Source organism: Ostrinia nubilalis, chromosome 20, assembly GCF_963855985.1.
Source record: "Ostrinia nubilalis chromosome 20, ilOstNubi1.1, whole genome shotgun sequence".
NCBI classification, from domain to species: domain Eukaryota; kingdom Metazoa; phylum Arthropoda; class Insecta; order Lepidoptera; family Crambidae; genus Ostrinia; species Ostrinia nubilalis.
Window position 1 is genome coordinate 11,492,735 of NC_087107.1, and position 20,250 is coordinate 11,512,984.

The window sequence follows — 20,250 nt, forward strand, 5'->3', positions numbered from 1 at the left end:
TCACCTGGATACAACAAAGGGTATTCTTCATATTCTTCGTCATGTTCCAATTCACTAGCTTCCGGATGGTAGAACACTTCTTCTGCCACATAACCTTTTCCTAAATTTATTTGGTTCTGTTTTAATTGCGGCGCGGTGCGCATCGACACGTCTTCCATTTCGGGTTTTGTTTGAGCAACCGGCCTTTGTTGTTGATACATTCTCATTTGTTGGAAATATGGATGTTGTGGCTTACTGAAGGCATTGTTTGGGTTTGCTTTACAGGGATATCGTTGATGATATGGTATCTTTTGAACTGCCATTCTTTGATTAATGGGCCTTTGTGTCGGGGGATATGAATGCCATTGTTATTTAGGTTGGTTTGCATTTGAGTGCGGTTGAGGATAGTTTTGCCTAAATACATATTGGGGGTATTGTTGATTAATTATCCGTGGTGGCGGTAATACTTAGGAAAATTTTTGTTTTATGTTGTCAAAACGACCTTCTGCTTCTAACCGTTTCATTAAAGGTGCAATTTGAAACGTAAATCTGATCATGGTACGGAAAACTATTTCGCAGGGCATTTTGGGCGGTGTTAATGTAGGGTTCCATGACTTCGTCCACTAAAACTAAATTATTATTGCTATATTTATCATATAATTTACTTTTAATAAAAAATAATTTTTGTTTGAGCTCGAATATAAGATCCTTATAGGAGCCTCGTTTTTTAACGTTTGATAATTCTACTAATAACGTATTTAATTCTCTATTGTCTCCACATTCGGATTTCAGACAATTTTCTGGTTTTCAATAAAAATTGTGGTTTATCATGGTTACGATTTGGGATGCTCTTCCCTCTAATTTACCTAATAGTAGCATTACATTTTGAGGCGTATTCCCTCCTGCTACATTTAAATATTGCATTGCACTTTTTAAATAGTTGTATATAAAAAAAGCGTCTCCATTGTAGGACGGGACCAATTTTATTAAAATGCTAGGATCAACGGTCGGCATTGCCGCCTGCCTAGGATTTTGAATTGGGCTTTGTGCTGATGGCACATTGCTGGTATATCCCTCCATCTTAGGATGAGGGTCGGTCATATCTTGTTCACAACAATAACTAGCCTTAGGTCTAAATACAAAACTTGCGGGTTTAAGGAGTGGAATTTTGGAAAATGACAGGAATGCTTCAGGCACTTACAGCGTGAAGATGATGATGATGATGATGACACGAAGCATACTCGTTGTATACATGTATCTTGACTTATTTGTTTTGTTGTGGAGCCCCTGGTTCTGAGTGACTTGGGAGTCAGAACGCAGACTCTGAGCGACCTCGGAGATTTCTTCGGAGATCTTGAACTTCAAGGTTGCGCGAACTTTACAGGGCCCCACGTTGGGCGCCAGTCAAAATAACGAAAACTGTATCTTTATAAAAAAAACTTTACTTTCGTACTTCACAATAATAATGTTACAATTGTTATTTACAATTGTGATTTAATCATTGTATGCAAGTACCTCAGTTTGTATAGAAAACACGCGCGGCACTTCACACTGACAACGCGTCTGCGCGCGGGAACGTGTCGCGCGCGCTGATTCCGCGAGCCCGCGCGGGAGCGCGGTGTGTGCCGCGGGTATGCCACACTGATCCGCTGTAACGCGCGTGTTTTTATGCATAAAGCACGTCTTCCATGATGGATCTCGACGTAGATAGATTTGATTTATATTTGAAATCGAACAGCGTCCAGCAATGTGGAATATGAAATGCAAAGATTACAGTACAGTGCAAAGAGTGAAGCAATGGGAAGAGGTAATAAATATATTTACTGATCAATCAAATCAAATATATTTAGTGATGATCCATTTATCGATCTCGTTCGTAAAAAGGGATGTATCCAATATCTTCTATGGACACGGCGTCTTCTAATTTGAGTATACAAGAACCAAATTGATAATATAACTGCAGCATCTTGAATGAGTTCACTATTAACCATTCTTATCGAAACCAACCTCTGTAAATATGTACTTTCACCACGACGTTCGACTGTGAAATGTACATTAGTCTTTATTTGAGGCGGGGCACGCGGGCAACGCCGCTCCGCGCGGGAAGGCAGATCACACAGCGTGGTGACGCAGATCTGCGCCTGTTTCGCCGCGCGCGTTATCTGTCGCCACGCGTCCCGCGGCGGAGCGCGGTGCAGTGTGATAACCGCCTTAGTCGACGTTTTATAATGATGTTATCGAATAACAGCGGGATTGCTGTTGTTTTTGTGTAAAGTTTCTTTTTGTCGTAGTCGATTTGACAACCAAGTGTTCTCAACAAATCGGTCCCTATTAGGCCCTTATAGTTACTGTCAAAATCGAAAACTAAGAATTTATGGGTTGCAGGCCCTTTCCCAAATATTGGTGGTAACGGAATGTGGGCCACTTGTTCATGATGTGAAGTGCCATGGGCTGTGGTTATTGAGAACGATTCCTTTGTTAATCGTTGCCCAAATTGATGATTAGTTACACTATCGGGGGAAATTAATGAGCGCGTAGCTCCAGTATCTATTAAGAAATTGCCGCCCATACTGTTTATTCTAATGTACGGTAATTTATCGACAATATACTGATATTCGCTAAAATGGTTGATTACGTGTCCTCGTCTTGATCGGGGTTTTCCTGAAAATTTTCAGGGTTCTGAAATTCCGCGTCTAATAACTGTTCGTGATCGATACACTCGTAGGTGTCCGTCTCGATGTTATGTAATTTATTAGGCTGTTGATGAGCCTTTGGTGTAAATGAGTTCGAGTTATTTTCAGTTTTTATAGGCCACGGTCTATTGTTATTAGGGGTGAATTGACGTTGAAATGGTCGGGCATTTACCTGCTTTATTTGATTTTGTGCGTTTACAGGTAAAGGTACGGCTCGTTTCTGCCGTGCCTCCTCCTGGCAGGCGAGTGCAATGGCGTTTTCTAGCGTCTTTGGGTAGTTAAGCCTAACCCCTAGTCCTATATTGTAATCTAAATTGTCGACGTAGGTGTCGATGGCTACTGTTTGGTAATAGCGGCTGTATTTTTTCGGTGAGGAACCTACGCCGCATAGCGCGTCTAATAAGTCGCGTATTTTGCGACCAAACTGTTCGCATGATTCGGTGCGTGATTTCGTACACCGCATCATTTCCTGCATTATTTGAACCTCGGTTCTTTGTTCTCCGAATCTGTTTATGCTCTCGGATGTTGGTCCTAAAACATAAATTAAATACGTTAAGTCAATACTAAAATGGACACAATCATAAAAAAAGGGTTTCATTTAAATACATACACAGTTGCCGAGGGCAAAATTCTCTTCCGTTTGGGAGCGTGGAGCGGCCGCTCCAGGCCACTGCCTCGCGGCACCTCCCTGATATCCAGGCTGCTCATCCTAAAATGAAAATAACATTCTCATCAACTATTTGTTATCTATATAGGTATGACAATATTAAACAAAAATGCTGATAAATTAAAACTATTCTAAAATAATAATTTCAGTGACTTGAGTAAAATTATTCACTTTGCTTAGAATTACAAAAATATTTAATTACCAACTGCTTTTATATGTACATTAGATGAATTCTTTAATAGTAAACAAACACTTTTAAGATAAGGTATCTCATAATGTAAGTTGCTAGACCTAAGTTTAGACTAGTCCTCTCTCACCACTAAGTAATATTGCAATACCCATTAACGGGTTATTAAGTTATAAGCTCATTGTTTAGATTAAGACCTAATTGTAAACACTTAATAAGCAATAAAAAATTTGAATTTGAATTAATAATAAAATTAATCATTACATTGTACATTTTTAATTAAGACCATATTATATTAAGACCTAATTGTAAACACTTAATAAGCAATAAAAAATTTGAATTTGAATTAATAATAAAATTAATCATTACATTGTACATTTTTAATTAAGACCATATTATAAGTGAATCAAGATAATAATAAAAACGCTTTATTGTGCACCACACACACAAAACAAAGTAAAGGGCGATAATTACGGTTCCAGAACAGATGGCCGGCCTTTGCCACTAGCACCGCCACGTACGCCGCCCCCGCGTGTGCGTACGCCACCACGCGTACGACCTCCTCTCATTGCGCTATAATAACATGCAAAAAAAAAACAAATGAGCAAAGCAAACTCAAAAACAAATATTAAACATACATACACTCGAAAAACATAACCCTCCTTCTGGCGCAGTCGGGTAAAAAACAAAAAATGTAAGTAAAAAGAAATTGGCATGAAACCAAAAAAAAATTAATGGATGCAGACAAAAACAAAAACAAGTTTGTGTGTCTCATGAAAGTTCCAGTACATTGAAATAAAAAATACCAATGACAGTTAAAAGTTTTTTTTTATTCATATTAATGTTAATAAAAATAAAAAGTCGACGTAAATACAATAAAATAAAAAGTCAATTTAATTTTAAGTCATAATAAAAAAGCCGACCAACGGCAATCCATGTTAGTCAACCGTCACCAAACAAACTTCAAACTAATGTCACGCCGTGTCTGTGACCTTGGAGCATTTGCTCCACAAAAAACCGTTACACACTTATCGATATTTCTCACGTTTTACATCAGAATATGCCTCATGCTTACGTATTTAGCTAAAATGATAAATACCGCAACTAATAAAGGAAACATTTAGAGATTGGTAGTGATTTAGGTCACAAAAAAGTCACTGATTCGGAACTGACGTCGTTCATACCTAGGGTACTTTTGCATTCATCACAGATTTTTTCAATGAAAATTGCTAACAAACCTCACAAAGTAGATAAATAATTGAAATTTACTTACCGTTCCATGATTCAGTAACTGGTTTTTTTGTTTAGTGCACGGGGAGACCTGTTCGTCACGCCGAAAGAAACGAAATGGCGGAATGAAAATAGAGTAACTTTAATGACAGATAACTTTTTATTTTCCTTCGAGGCCATAGCCAAGGCGTATATCATTATACAGCCCGGTTCGTCAGGAACGTACTGTAGTAATCTTAATGCAATCAAAAAAAAAATGAGCGTGCTATGCCGCGAAATATGAACTCATGTTTTCTGGATCATATGCTCCACGCCACAGACGGGGCCATTTTGACATTGGAGCATATGCTCCACGCCACAGACAGGTGGTAACGCTAGTTTAATCGATTGCCAATCTTCTATGTCTACTTCTAGTGAGATGGCCTCTAGTGCCTTTCCAGTTAGTTTGTTTCGAATCAGACAGATCGCGATTGGATCGTTATTTCCAATATTGCGCGCGGCTAATATGGATTCTATGGATCTTATATAGACATTCAATGATTTTGCGTTCCCATCATAGGAAGGTAATATTTTGTCAATTAGGTCATAATTGGATTCTATTATCGATTTCGTTTCGTTTTTTAGGACCTGAGTGGCCACGTTAGCTAGGTCACCTAAGCTGCTGCCTGGTATATTCATTTTTAAATGCGAAAATATAAGTAGGTATAACCACAATAAGTATACTTAACTAGAAATATGGAAATTTGAATCACACAATTCTGAAAAGGACGTGCTATATACTTTTTGAGGAAATGTCGACAATTGGATCACACAATTTCAGGAATGTTTTGTAGGAAAAGCGGGAAAATGGGATCACACACTTTTCACAGGACGGTATCATAAGGACTACTGGGCAACAGAGTAAGCTTACTTACCCCCAATATAGCCTCATCTCCCAGATTTGAGTCTGATGGCGCGCTGGTCTCGGTGCTGGTGCTGGTCCTCAGCTACGGTAGGTTCAGCAGGATAGTGCGGCGGCGTGCAGAGGTTGATGCTCGCCCAGGGCCTGGTTGTGGTCTTCGGCTGCTGCGGTGTATTCGTTGGATACGCCTGAAGCTGTTAGCACTGACTCTACAACTTGACTATTCTACCACGACTGCGCCAGTTATGTATGGAGCGTAGCCGGGAAGCTTTTAAAAACACACGTCTTGACCAAGCGGCCGTTTATTTCAGACTAACTTTACCATACACTTTATCTTACAGCTAAGTTCTTATCTCTAACTTATAACTGTTTTATTATTGAAAACTCTAAGAAATTTTATCAACACATTTTATTGTAAAAACCAAGACAACATGAATGACAGAACATGCAATGGCGGGCAATCTGACAGATGACATTAAGTTCAGAAACCATAAATAAAACAATAACTACCACTTAATTACTTGGGTTCGTGAGAACCCTCTAAAAACTAGGCACTTATCCTACATAACTCGATACAAAAAAGTTTTCTTACTTTCAAATGTAGGAATTGAAATTACCTTGTCTAGTCCTAAGTCTTTAATTTCTGATATTGCTTCACTGAAAGCTGTCGGTATGGCAGGTACATCAGCTGTGATGATTTTTTTCTTGCAGTATTGCTTCGTCTCACTCAAACTCACGAGTTTCCTCTCGAGGAGATGAACTGTGAATCTATGACTGAGAATGAAATTGTTATTTATCGCACTCAAAAATGGACTTAGATTTTGACGAGACTGATATTAATTCAACTTTTTTTACAAGTAAACTGAAAACTTTATCGGGAACTTCATCACGAAATTTTTTTGTCCACTTAAAAATTAGTTTTGGGTTTTTAATAGTTTTATAAAATCTAATACAATACATAAGATTTTATTTTGCGACAAAATGTTTTCAATGATACCTACTTAAATGTCTACTTAGTTTTGGTGTCATACCGCACTGATACATGATCACCGATATTATATTTTATAGCAATTCTTCATCTGAAACAGCATCTAATATATCAGAATCTCTATGGCTGCTCATAGAATCTGAAACGCTAGTTGTGGAACTGTGAGAGTGATTCTCCTCTCAACAAATAGTTATTTAGTCCTAAAATCAGAGGAATATCATCATCGATTTCATTGTTTATTTCAACAGAATATATTCCAGAATGCCGAACATGTTCTCCGTAATAGGATCTTGCTTGCTTTAGTTGGTAGGTGCCTAGAGCGAATCTCTTCAGGTCTGTAATTGAGAGTTTTGGAAATCTCACTAAATGAGGATGATTGCCATCAATCCGCTCAGGCTCAGGAATACGCAAATCCACACTTGATCTAGGCTTGTTGAAAAAATATCGATATATTCGATATTATTAATTCGATATATCGATATTTTTTGCCGATATATTGTTAACCGATGAATCGATATAAGCTTGGAAGTGCCTTTACAGCCGACGCCGGCTACCAATTCTAAAGTCGCTAGAATCCAAAGCCGTAAAACAAATGGAAAAATAACTGTATAGTATTCTCCTTAGATATTGTATCAAGAAATCAATGCTCAAACAAACAAAACAAAATATTCTCCTTAGATATTGTATCAAAAAAGCAATGCTCAAACAAACAACATACAATATTCTCCTTAGAGTTTGCTCAAACAAACAAAATAAAATACAATACGCAACACAATTAAATTATGGGTTTGACTTCCAGTTTGTACGGACTTCTTTAAAAAAAAAAAGTGCACTAAAAACAAAAAAAAGCTGTTACGATGGTTACTGAACATACGCACACAAAAACCATGTCTGTTAAAAAAAAAAGGTTACTGTGTAGTGTTTCTGAACAGTTTTGTGTGGTAAGGCTCAAAGCATGAAAAAACGCAAAGCGCTTTTTCGCACCCGTTGCAGTAAGATGTGACGCGCTTGCCACACTCGGCGCAGTTCCGCCGGTGGCGGTGGCTGGAGGTCTCCAACGCAGTGTACTGCTTCGGGTAGCCTTGTGTGTTTCTGTCTGTTTCACGGTGGTGTGTAATAATGGGCGTAGGCCTGGGTTGTGGAGAGTGCCGTCACAAATGACAATTGCAGGCTTAATATTCTCTGCTAAATCTGGATTGCCAAATAAACCATCTGGTATAATTTTATTTTCCTGAGCTACATCTTGGATTGACAAACATCCTAATCCCAAATATAATGGCACAAACGAGTTTGTTACACAATTTCTAGCTTTAGACATGTATCTTTCTAAAGTACTTCTTGGAAGTTTTACTTCTTGGAAGTTTAAACAATGTAGACAATCGTTCATAGCTTTCTCCAGTTCTGAGCTTAACTAACAATATACTTAATGCCACACTTGGGCATGGAACTTCATGTGATAAGTGTGGTATATGGGAAAGCCTATATGCCTAACCAATAGTAGCAGAGATGAGAATTCATTTCTCTTATGTTAGAGATATCTATCTGTCTGCGAGACACGATTCTCATGCAATCGAAAAAAGTTCACATTCGTAAAATAATTCGAATTGTTGCTTCACTTGGCTCAACATGCTCCAACAAATCAATATTGTGTGGCTCCTGTACTATTGCCACCAATGATTCCTGCGAATCAATTGTGGGTGCCACCTGTACTATAGTCTCCAATGATTCCTGCGAATCAATATTGGGTGGCTCCTGTATTATTGTCACCAATGACTCTTGAAAATCAGTGTGACCCACCAATGAACTTTTATCATCATCATCATCATCATCATGTCAGCCATAGGACGTCCACTGCTGAACATAGGCCTCCCCTAATGCTTTCCACGTTGATCGATTGGTAGCGGCCTGCATCCAGCGCTTCCCTGCTACCTTTACGATGTCGTCGGTCCACCTTGTAGGTGGACGTCCCACGCTGCGCCTTCCGGTACGCGGCCTCCATTCCAGAACCTTGCTGCCCCATCGGCCGTCAGTTCTGCGCACTATGTGCCCTGCCCATTACCACTTCAGCTTGCTAATCCGTCGGGCTATGTCAGCGACTTTAGTTCGTTTACGGATTTCCTCATTTCTGATTCGATCTCGCAAAGAAACACCAAGCATAGCCCTCTCCATAGCACGCTGTGCAACTTTGAGCTTCTGTATAAGGCCTATAGTGAGAGGCCACGTTTCCGAGCCATAAGTTATCACTGGTAACACACATTGATTGTAGACTTTCGTCTTCAGGCATTGGGGTATTTTGGACGAAAAGATGTTACGTTAACGTAGTTTCCCGAACGCTGCCCAGCCGAGTTGGATTCGACGATTGACCTTCTCGAAATTGGACCTACCTAGCTGGATCGTTTGTCCGAGGTACACATACTTGTCAACAATCTCGAGAATTGAGCTCCCAACTGAAACTGGGTAGGGCGCAACATGGGTATTCGACATAAGCTTCGTTTTGTCCATGTTCATCCTCAGGCCTACCTGTTGGGAAACTCGATTAAGGTCTTCGAGCATTGTGCCAAGATCTTCCAATGATTCTACCATGACCACAATATCGTCGGCAAACCGAAGGTGAGTGATGTACTCGCCATTAATGTTTATGCCGAATCCTTTCCATTCCAGGAGCTTGAAAGCGTCCTCCAATGCAGCGGTGAACAGTTTCGGAGATATAACATCTCCCTGCCTAACGCCTCGCTGCAGTGGAATCGCCTTCGTGCTCTGCTCCTGTACTCGGACCGACATGGTGGCGTTTTTGTACAAGCACTTCAGCACCTCGATATACCGATAGTCAATACGGCACCGCTGGAGAGATTGTAACACTGCCCAAGTCTCAATCGAATCGAAGTCATAGTCCACGAACGCCAAGCATAGTGGCAAGTTATACTCCTCAGTCTTCTGTATAACCTGTCGCAGCGTATGGATGTGGTCTATGGTACTATAACCTTTTCGGAATCCGGCTTGTTCGGGAGGCTGGAAGTCATCGAACCTACGCGCGAGACGGTTCGTGATGACTCTCGAAAACAGTTTGTAGACATGACTCAGAAGCGAGATGGGTCTGTAATTCTTCAGCAAGGTCTTATCACCTTTCTTGAAGAAGAGCACCACCACGCTTCTGTTCCATGCCTCTGGCGTAGTTCCCTGGAGTAGGACGGAGTTAAAGAGTCTCTGAAGGACTTTCAGTATCGGTGTTCCACCCGCGTTCAGAAGCTCCGATGTTTATCCGTCATCACCCGGTGCCTTGTTGTTCTTTAGCTGTTTGAGAGCCATCCTAATCTCGTATAGGCTGATGTCCGGGATATCTTCGGTATAGTGTCGAGTTAGTTTAGCTCTTGGATCTGTGGTTGAGCTATCAACAGGTTTGGTGACTGAGGTATATAACTGTCCATAAAACCTCTCGATCTCACCCAGAACCTCGGCTTTTGTTGACGTTACACTACCGTCCGCCGTCGTTAGCTTAGTCAGCTGGCTTTGCCCAATAGAGTTGTCTCTTGCGAACACTTTGGAGCCTTGGTTCCGCTCTATCGCCTCTTTAGTACTGTTGGTATTAAAGTTGCGAATATCGTGTCGCAAGGACTTCCTTATCTGTCTATTGAGCTGCCTATATGCCTTAGCGTCAACGGAACTTTTATCGATACAGTTTATTATTAAGTTCTCCTCCGTGGTAGGTGGAGGAGGAGGTGGACCACCACCAGTTAGGTTGGCCTGACGACGTATTGAGATATTTTTTTTTTTTGCATTGGCCTTTCTGTCCTGCCATGTCTGAAAAGAATAAAAATAATAAACAACTTGTACACAACTTAAACTACTACTACTTTTTTATATTTTTTTATATTTTTAAACCGGCAGACAGTGGTGACTGAGTTTGTTGCGGCGCTTCTTCTCAGCACTTGCCAAATGTTTGTCTCGAAGCGCTGGTAGGGCAAAAAAAGAATGAGACATGTATAGGCTCCTTAAGAGCATTTGACGATTTGCAAGAACTAATTTAATTAGTCTAAACAAATAAAGATAATTTTGATTTTGATAATAATACAGTCGAGGATGTCTGAACAGACTTACCTTGCGTTGCGCCACCCCTCCCAAGACTTTTTCTCCTGTGATGGAGTTGAGTTCTTCACTAATCTGAATCCATCTCTTTTTGGACTCTGATTTTGTAAAACTCGAGGAAAACTTCCCGGATTTTAATTCTTGGTCAGCCTCAATTAGCTGAATGAGGCGGAGCTTTTGCTCCGCACTAGCAAATTGTTTTGAGGCCCTATTTTCCATATTTAGTAAGTTTAAAAAACTGAATCAACAAGTTTGAACTAAATCGGTTTCCTGCTTTTTTGTTCAATGATCACATTGACTGACAGTAGTGACATTAACCATTTCACACGTTTCATTACATTCAATACACATATTGAAAGATTTAAAGTTGAACCTTTAAAACTTTATATTTTGTGATACTACATTTTACTTATACAATAATACGTGTTAAATTATAAAAATAAACGGATTTTGTATTTTAATTTCACTAAATAAAGGCAATTATCATAAGGAAGTTAGAGCGTTTTTAAAAACGCCGAAACGGAACGTAACATATTGTCTATGCTACATTCGATTGGATAGTTCGAATGGTAATAATTCTATTGGTGCTGAGAATACGAGTTTGTGGAAACAATCGAACTTTTCAGTAGAACGGACAAGTTCGTATACGAATTATCACACGGAAAAATATCTATTGCATGAGAATCGTGTCCCAGCTCTGTCCATAATGGACATCATCTCATCCATTTGATTGCCAGTGAAGTCATTATAATCGATGTTTTGTTCATCCCAAGAACCATTGTTCAGATGATGAATACATAGTCGAGCGCTCATGGGTACATAGAATTTCTTTTCCATAAGTAACATTTCTTTCCGATGGTATCAGCAAACGTTCAGTATGCTCACAATCAGGAAAAATACAATGCCTTGAAGATGCAGCAGCACGTTTGTATACAGTGTGAGTCACGTTAAAGTGTACATATGAAAATAGATGAAACTAGACTTATTTTTATCGACAAAAAATGGGTCAAAAAATTTTTGAGATTTTTTTTTAATTTTTATAGAATTTTTTTTCTTCAATTACTTATTGTAAAGAAAACATAATAACTTTTAAACTAAGCGGTATATCCTGATAAAATAAAAACAGTAATAATGCTAAATAACAGGCAATACTAAAACAATACATAAAATACACAAAAAATGCCAACAAATAATAAAAAATGATACTTTTTGAAAAAAATCTGCTTAAAAGTTCGTATTTTTTTGGTTATTTGATAAATTTCTCTAAAAAATGCCCCTATAACAGGTGGTTTTTATTATTTTTTATTATTCTCCTATCGTATTACTTTTGTAAAACCGAAAATCGCATGTCTCTATCCCTATCACAACGTTTGCAATGATCATTTGAACTAAGCCTCTCCGGGCGCGCCATTCAACGCTTCGTTAACAACGAAACTGAAAGTGACTCTAGATTTGTAATTTTGATAAAAACAAGTTAGATTTCAAATAAAAACAAAAGATTTCGAAGTAAAATAAGCATTTTAGTTAAAATTAAAATTGTCTCTACCTGTAGCGGAGAAAAATGTGGTGGCAGGCCTTTGTTCAAACGATCATAGCAAATGTTGTGATAGGAATAGAGACATGCGATTTTTAGTTTTACAAAAGTAATACGATAGAGAATAATAAAAAGTAGTAAAAACCACCTGTTATAGGGGCATTTTTGAAGAAATTTATCAAATAACCAAAAAAATACGAATTTTTAAGCAGATTTTTTTCAAAAAGTATCATTTTATATTATTTGTTGGCATTTTTTGTGTATTTTATGTATTGTTTTAGTATTGCTTGTTATTTAGCATTATTACTGTTTTTAATTCATAAGGATATACCACTTAGTTTAACTAAGTAATTGGAAGAAAAAAAATCCATAAAAATTAAAAAACAAAATCTTAAAAAAAATTTGACCTCTTTTTTATCGATAAAAATAGGTCTTATTTCATATATTTTCATATGTACACTTTAACGTGACTCACACTAAGGTACTAAGGAGTGTTACTGAATTACCGGTACCAAGTCTAAGCCAGTACCGGGAATACCGGGAAATTCGGGAATTTCGGTACCCACGTGAATGGTTATTAAAACAAATTACCTAATTTATATAAAAAGTAGGGATGTAACGATACATGAATTTGCCGATACGATACCGATACCGATTATCGAGGAAAATAATATAATCGGCGATACCGATACCGATATCGATTGCTTAGTAGTAAATACACCCAGTAAATACTTTATATGCATAAAACTTACTTATGTTACATAGAATAAATAGACACTCCATCTGTAAAGTGTGGCAAAAATGGAAATTAAAAATAATGAAAAAAAGGTGAAATATCAAATCAACATTTATTTGGGTAATATTTATCAAGGAATCAAATCAAAAGTAAAAAATCAATATTAATAATCAAAGTTCACTTTAGGAAGATTTTTGTTAAGGAAACAAAGTTTATTCAAATTACTAGCAGACAATCTGTTGCGCAAATCAATTTGTATGAGGCCTGCAGTGAAAAAAAGACGTTCTGAGGCAACTGAGCTCATTGGGTAAGATAAATATTTTTGTGCAAGCATTTTCAATTTTGGGTATTTATCTTCATTGCTCCAATAGTTCTTTGGATCTTGTTTCATTGGAATATTTGGACATCTCGTATAAGATTCCACCTCTTCTTGCTCAGGATGACTAGACATGTTTGATAAAGGTTCCTCCTCTTCTGCTTCTTTAATCAAACTGTCACAAGCACTCCAGATACGAGGGGCGGCTGAAAAGTTTTGAGCCTAGGGTATTAAAAATGCCGATAGAAAAGTATAAAAAATATATATAGGGTCCTTCTAAATCAGCTACGTTCCGTTTAATGGGAGCATGTATACGTCACACTGAATACGTTCCCAAAGTTTGAGCCAAAAATTCAGGCTAGTTTCCGAGATAATTAAGGAAACAACTTCATTTCTTATCAACCCAATACAACACCCTGTTCAGCTGATTCACTACTACACTGACAAAAATCCGCACGCACACGAGCTTGCGTAATGGCCGCCATTGCGCTTGTGCTGCCGTTGGGCCACTGGCCGCGAACACAAGAGTGCCGCCGGACGACGGACCGGGCGCCACACAAGCTATTCTAGGGCTACTACTAGTTATTTAAGGAATTAAATTAAGCAGAAAATTAAAGTTTATTTATTTTTGGTAACATAAAACATCTTATGTGGTAAGTACTTATTTAGTGGCCTTAATGGAATGATGTTTATTCAAAAGTTCGTTAAAATACTTTTGCGCTTGTAAAAATCTTTTATTTCAAACGTAGCAACGAAACGAAGAAAAGTTAGTTGCCGAAATCAATGACTTATTTTTATGCCATACACAAATGGGATAGTTACCATGACTATGAAATTTAGAATTACGGTTATTATTACGATAAAGCAGGCACATTTTTCATGTTAATTTTAATCGCTTAATATCCCCTTAGCAAATTAAATAAAAATGTGATTCGTAATTGACTCGATCATAGCAGAAACTAAACGCTATCGAATTATCTACCTGTGATTATCGGCAGTCTTTAGTATTCCGAAGTAAATAAGTAAATAATTGTTCCCAACTATCAATTTTAAACTGAAATAATAATCATTAAAATCATCGTAGAAACAAAAAAAAATTATAAAAGTAAATAATGATAGTTTTATTATTATTAAGATTAGAAAGAATTTTGGAGTTGACATCCTTATTTATGCGTGGCGGAGTCGGATGGTATCAAATGGTACGTTTACACGCTTGCCAAGCCTTCGCAAGCGGCAAACAGCTCCAAGCCTCCACAAATCTCGTTTGGCGTTTGAAAGGAGTTTACACGCTTGGGAACGCGTCAGTCTGCAAGATAGATCCAAGCATGGCGGACACCGAACTTGTAACGGCTATTGCATTTGGTTTATCGTACTTTTATTTAAAATGCAAGCAAAGTGAAACAAAAAAAAGAAAAACTCGACGACAACGAAGATGGTGGATGAAAAAGATTCATCGAAATCGTACCAGGTAACTACTATTTTGGTGTAACCATTATCTGTTGTAGTTACGTTATTCCACAATATTTACTGTACCTATATTTTATTTGTTACAGACAATTTATAGAAGAGAAATTTAATGAACTTTTATATGAACCTTCTGGCGAGTTTGATAACTTCTGCCGAATGAGCTATACCGATTTTGAATTTTTACTGCAGAAAATTTCACCAATGATATCCAAGCAAGATACAGACTTCAGAGATGCTATACCGGCCAAATTTCGTCTTGCCATTACGCTACGATTTTTAGCATCTGGTGATTCTTACAAAAGCCTTCACTACATGTTTAAAGTATCTGTCTCTATGATATCAATAACCATTCGTGAAGTTTGCCGATCTCTTAATGAAATTCTAAAGGATCTAGTTAAGGTAAGAATAAAAGAAAAAATTGTTATACATTTGTTTAGGTTTTAATTGATTCATAGGAAACTTTTTTACAGCTTAATTATTTAACTTTATATTTAACCTTAAATAAGAATTATTTTGACGACTCAAAATCTTCGAAAGCATTCAATAAAGCTAAGTTTATAATGTTGGTGTCTCGCGGGGGTGGGTTGAGGATTTGGTCCGATATTATACGAATAGATGACAGGGGTGCTGTTGATGTAGAATATGTAGATGGAGCTGGAGGTATTGGAGTTGGTATATGTTCTGTTGTGTTTGGCACTGAATGAGAGGTTTCTGTGTATGGAGAGGGAAAAAAACTTTGAGTGTTATGTATAGGTTCAGAATAAACGCTATTAACTGATGTTGGCCGACTCTGAATGACTTGAGGAGATGGTGTATGGCGTGAATATGAACCAGCAATTGAGGAAGGTCGAGAATAATATTGAGGGTATGGTGTATGACGCTCATTTGATTTTTGACTGATTCTGTTTATAAACAACCCATCTATTTGGTACATCATAATTTTTCGTTCATCATTTGGCAGTTCACGTAGCTTTATAGCCAATAATTTAGCATATAGATCGCAATCATCTTCTTTGTAAGGAGGTCTATTTTCATTCTGTTTTTGACTTAAAACATTCGTTAATTGACCAAAAGCCACGGCCATTTGCTTTTCAGCCGTTTCAGAATCAGAAGCAAGGCGGCGACGTTTATTAACTGCCTGTATGGATGGTGATCTAGATGGTGGTCTGGATGGTGTGGTAGCCGTACTGGTGCGGTCTCTTATCAGAGGATCATCCTCTGTCTGATCTGTAATTTCTTCTATTTGTTGTGATTGCTGCAAAGAATAATATACAGGGTGTTAGGTAAATGGGTATATGAGCCGACACTAGCCCATGTTAACATATACATATAAATGGTATGGTGAAGTCAGAAAATAGATTTCATCATTTTAATTATTTTAATTTTCATACAAATCTGAATTTTTAAATTTTATTTTGTATGAACATTTAAAAAATTAAAATGATGATATGAAATTTCTGATTTCACCATACCATTTATATGCATATGTTAACATGGGCTAGTGTCGGCTCATATACCCATTTACCTAACACCCTGTATTGTTACTCACACTTCATTTAGTTTCTTTTTTTACAGATGCCCACCACAGCAGAAGGATGGCTTAATATTGAAGAAGGATTCAGGACCAAATTTCCACATTGCATAGGGTCATTGGATGGCAAGCATGTAGTCATTGAAAGCCCAACTCATAGTGGAACAGAATATTTCAATTATAAAAAAACTTTTAGCATTGTCCTTTTGGCGTTAGTGGATAGCAAATACAAATTTGTATTTGCAGACATCGGGAGTCAAGGAAGAATAAGTGACGGTGGCGTGTTTAATAATTGTTTACTATGGAAAAGAATATGTAGGAACGAGATAGATTTTCCACCGCCATGTCCACTTCCAGGATCGAATATTAATATTCCATACGTGTTTTTAGCTGACGGTGCTTTTGCATTGAGTCAACACGTAATGAAGCCCTACCCTGGAAACCATGAAGTAGGCTCACCAAAAAGGCTATTTAACCAAAACTTATCTAAATCCCGAGTTGTAGTTGAAAATACGTTTGGAATTTTAACCTCGGTTTTTAGAATATTCAGACGTCCTATCGATTTAGAACCACAAACTGTGACAGAATTTACGATGACTTGTGTATTACTACATAACTTTTTGAGAACAAGTAAAAGTTCTTCAAATCGATATATTCCTCAGGGTTCGTTAGACGTATATGACAGTAGTGGAAATATGGTTACACCTGGTTCATGGCGCAGAGATAACGACGGATATAATGCATTGCAAACATTACCACAAATACCACGAAGATCTCCGCTGAATGCCAAAGAAGTCAGAGAAGAATTTACTTCATATTTTAATAGGATTGGATAAGTTGATAAAAATGTATAAATAAATTTATAATAAGTAACGGATTTTTTTTATTTAGAATAAATGACTTTTGACTTACAGTTTCGGTGTTTAACCCTTCATTACAAGTATATACTTGCAGTAAGAATGACTCCATGATTTCGTAGGCATACCAAGTGGGATTGTATATTTCATCGGCACCTAAAATAAAAGATATATAATGTAATGTAAATAATGGAATTATAGGAATATAATTTTTATTATTTAAAATGCGTGGAAACACTTTTAAACATATATCTTTTTTGATCACTTACATTAATAGCTCATTTAAATTTAAAAAAAAATTCAAAACGTATCTTCATAAATTAATACGGAAGTGACCAAAAAGAAAATATGATTAAAATATGGGAAATGTTACGGGAATAGGTAATCTAGTGACTAACAGAGAGTTTTTTTAGTATCACAATTATTTTCTCAAACCTTTGAAAACGTCGAAAATTAGAGCGAGACAGTTGCGGAATAATAGAGAAACTAACTTTAATTAAAGTTACACCTTGCTAAGCAGACTATCAAAATAATTATAAAGGTACATCATAGGAACATACCTGCGCCAGAACGCATAGATTCCTGTTTCTTTTTTAAGTGCTTGCGAAAAGTAGTCATCAATATCTCTTTTTTATTTTTTACTTCCTTCACTGGCCTTCCGGTAAGTTGAGCGAGACGAATCCATGCATCTGCTTGTTTCTTCTTATCTTTGTGATTTGCATCTTTCGGATTCCAGATGCAGGATTCCATCTGGTAATGCTCGAGGAAGGAAAGACACTCGTCATTTGACCAGCTACTCATTTTTTATTTTGTCCGTACAAGCGTGTACTCGCCGCGAGATCACAATGCCCACTGAACGTGGACCAACGTGTAAATGCGTCCCAAGCGCTTGCCGCAAACGCCCTTTGATCTGCGTCAAAAAACCGACACTCGACTGGATCGGAAGCAAGCGCCCACAAGCTCACGCAAGCCAAGCCAAACGCCTTCTTTACACGCTTGTGATTGTCGGGGCTTGCCAAGGCTTGGCAAGCGTGTAAACGTACCAAAAGACAGCCGTCCCTCACAATAGCCACCAATAGCCGACCGCGCTAGTGTTGTAAGAACCTCGAGTCTTTAAAGTCTTTATTTTGAGACTTGAGTTTATTTTTAGACTAGGACTCGTTAGTCACATGAATAAGGGAATAATTGAGTCTTCCGAGTCCTTTCGAGTATTTTAAGTTCTTTGAGCTAGACTGAATCATGACATGAACTTGAGTTGGTGTATACTAATAGGCAATAATGAGTGATTTCATATCATCATCCGTATGTTATATCCTAATTGAAAATAAAATAAATCGCACAATACAAATGTAATATCAATAAAATTGCATTAAACGCAAATAATCGAATCAGAAGTATCCATCTAAAGACTGACGATTTTCGTAATCAAAAAGTTAAAACGGTCCAATAAAATAATAAACACACAGTCTTATTAATTCATAGCTATTTTATTTTCTTCAAACTTTTAATAAGTAAGATTCCAAGACTCGAGTGTCGTATCGTACAACACTAGCCGGCGCGCAGCAAACGAACTTTTAGACACGTGCCGCTGCCTTTAGACACGTGCCGCCGGCCGCCGGCTAGCGCAATGTACACTCACCAAAATAAAATTAAGAAATGCAACAAACTTTTTTTTACTATTCAAATTAAAATTGTGTTTATTGTTAAATCACAGGATAATAAGATAGGTCATAAATAAATACCAAGTTGAAACGGAAATGATTCGGAAATTTTATTTAACTAATTAATTAGGTACCTACCTACCTCATCTACTTTTCTATTGTAATAGAAATGATGACATTAACGATTAATTTAAGAATGGACTTTGATTTAGGATAAATGGAATATCAATACAAACAAATTGAAGAGTTTTATTTGCTTCAATAGTCTAATTTAATGTTTCTAAATAATTGACTAGGCCATTGAATTACCTTCACAAAACAATAAGTTCGATTAATTTTTAATTATTATCTGTTATAGGATATTTTACCATGAAATACACAACACCATAATTTAGATTCGAATCAATTGAAATCGAAAGCAAGCAGATAAAATAATAAACAAATAAGTTTCTTTTTTGTCGTCGACTGTACGCTTATGCCAACTTTTCGGCTCTTGCTTTGGCGGCGTCGGCGTCTTTGTGTCAACAAAAGGCGCGGCTTGTCGGCATTTGTCGGCGCGTGCGCTTTGATTTAATTCAGTTTTTGATTAGCTTTCTTGTGTGAAGGTGCGTTTTGTAGTGCTCGTGAAGTGAACTATGACGCACAGATGCACAAATGCAAATAAATTTACTAAGACGCGCCTTAAAAATCATGGCCTTTGCTGGTTGATTTTTCGATGGTATCGTGAGTCCGTTTTACTGTGATTAACATAAGATAATAAGGATAGACAACGATATGAGAGTAGGCCTGTAACATTAAAGTGATAGCTCGCCCAATCAGTCGATCAGCTAATCGGCTATCAGCTGTGACGACTGCTGTGAGTTGTTATGACGTGAGTGTAAACAACAAAAAAGTGTGCAGTGGTAGTGAGCGTTGTGTGTGTTGTGTCTCGTGTTCCTGTGCAGAATGAATACACTACAGCTTTGTTGTGTGAGTAAAAAATACAGCATGTTCCATTATGTAAGACGAAATGAATTTTTATTTTTGTTAGAAAATGTAACTTTGTAAAATCATTATAAAACACATACTCAAATTTGGTGAACTTGTTCAGTGTACCGTATAGATGCCCCCATTAAAAGGAATGTAGCTAGTTTAGAAGGACCCTGTATTTATATTTAATCTCCCTCTACTACAACGCACTTCTTACATTTGTGTCAAAGAGCTTTTAACCCACTGAAAAAAAATTCGCAATCTTTGCCTCCGAAATGAGCCTTTAACGCCGCCTTCATTTCTTTGTCACTCAAAAATCTTCGTTCCTGGAGGTCATTTTTCCAATTTTAGAATTAGAAAAAAAAGCTAAGGATCCGGGCTAAACTGTGTGGTAGGCGATTAATTTTGTATGTTAACCTGGCCTGCTGTGGCTGATCCAAATGCAGCTGGA

The 20,250-nt window shown here is 37.4% G+C and overlaps 1 protein-coding gene and 1 long non-coding RNA gene across 2 annotated transcripts; one reads left to right on the forward strand and one right to left on the reverse strand.

Moving 5' to 3' along the window:
* The first annotated feature begins 13,563 nt into the window (after window positions 1-13,563).
* On the forward strand, window positions 13,564-17,185 carry LOC135081664 (uncharacterized). The gene is made up of 3 exons (XR_010259235.1): window positions 13,564-14,782; window positions 14,868-15,180; window positions 16,357-17,185. It is a non-coding gene; the product is annotated as an uncharacterized LOC135081664 (long non-coding RNA).
* LOC135081662 (uncharacterized) lies at window positions 15,200-18,224 on the reverse strand. Its single transcript, XM_063976432.1, has 3 exons — window positions 17,730-18,224; window positions 17,225-17,325; window positions 15,200-16,036 (listed from the first exon to the last, which is right to left on the reverse strand). The coding sequence occupies exons 1-3, from the start codon at window positions 17,968-17,970 to the stop codon at window positions 15,290-15,292; spliced, it is 1,089 nt and encodes a 362-aa protein (XP_063832502.1). The 5' UTR covers window positions 17,971-18,224; the 3' UTR covers window positions 15,200-15,289.
* Between the last annotated feature and the right edge of the window lie 2,026 nt (window positions 18,225-20,250).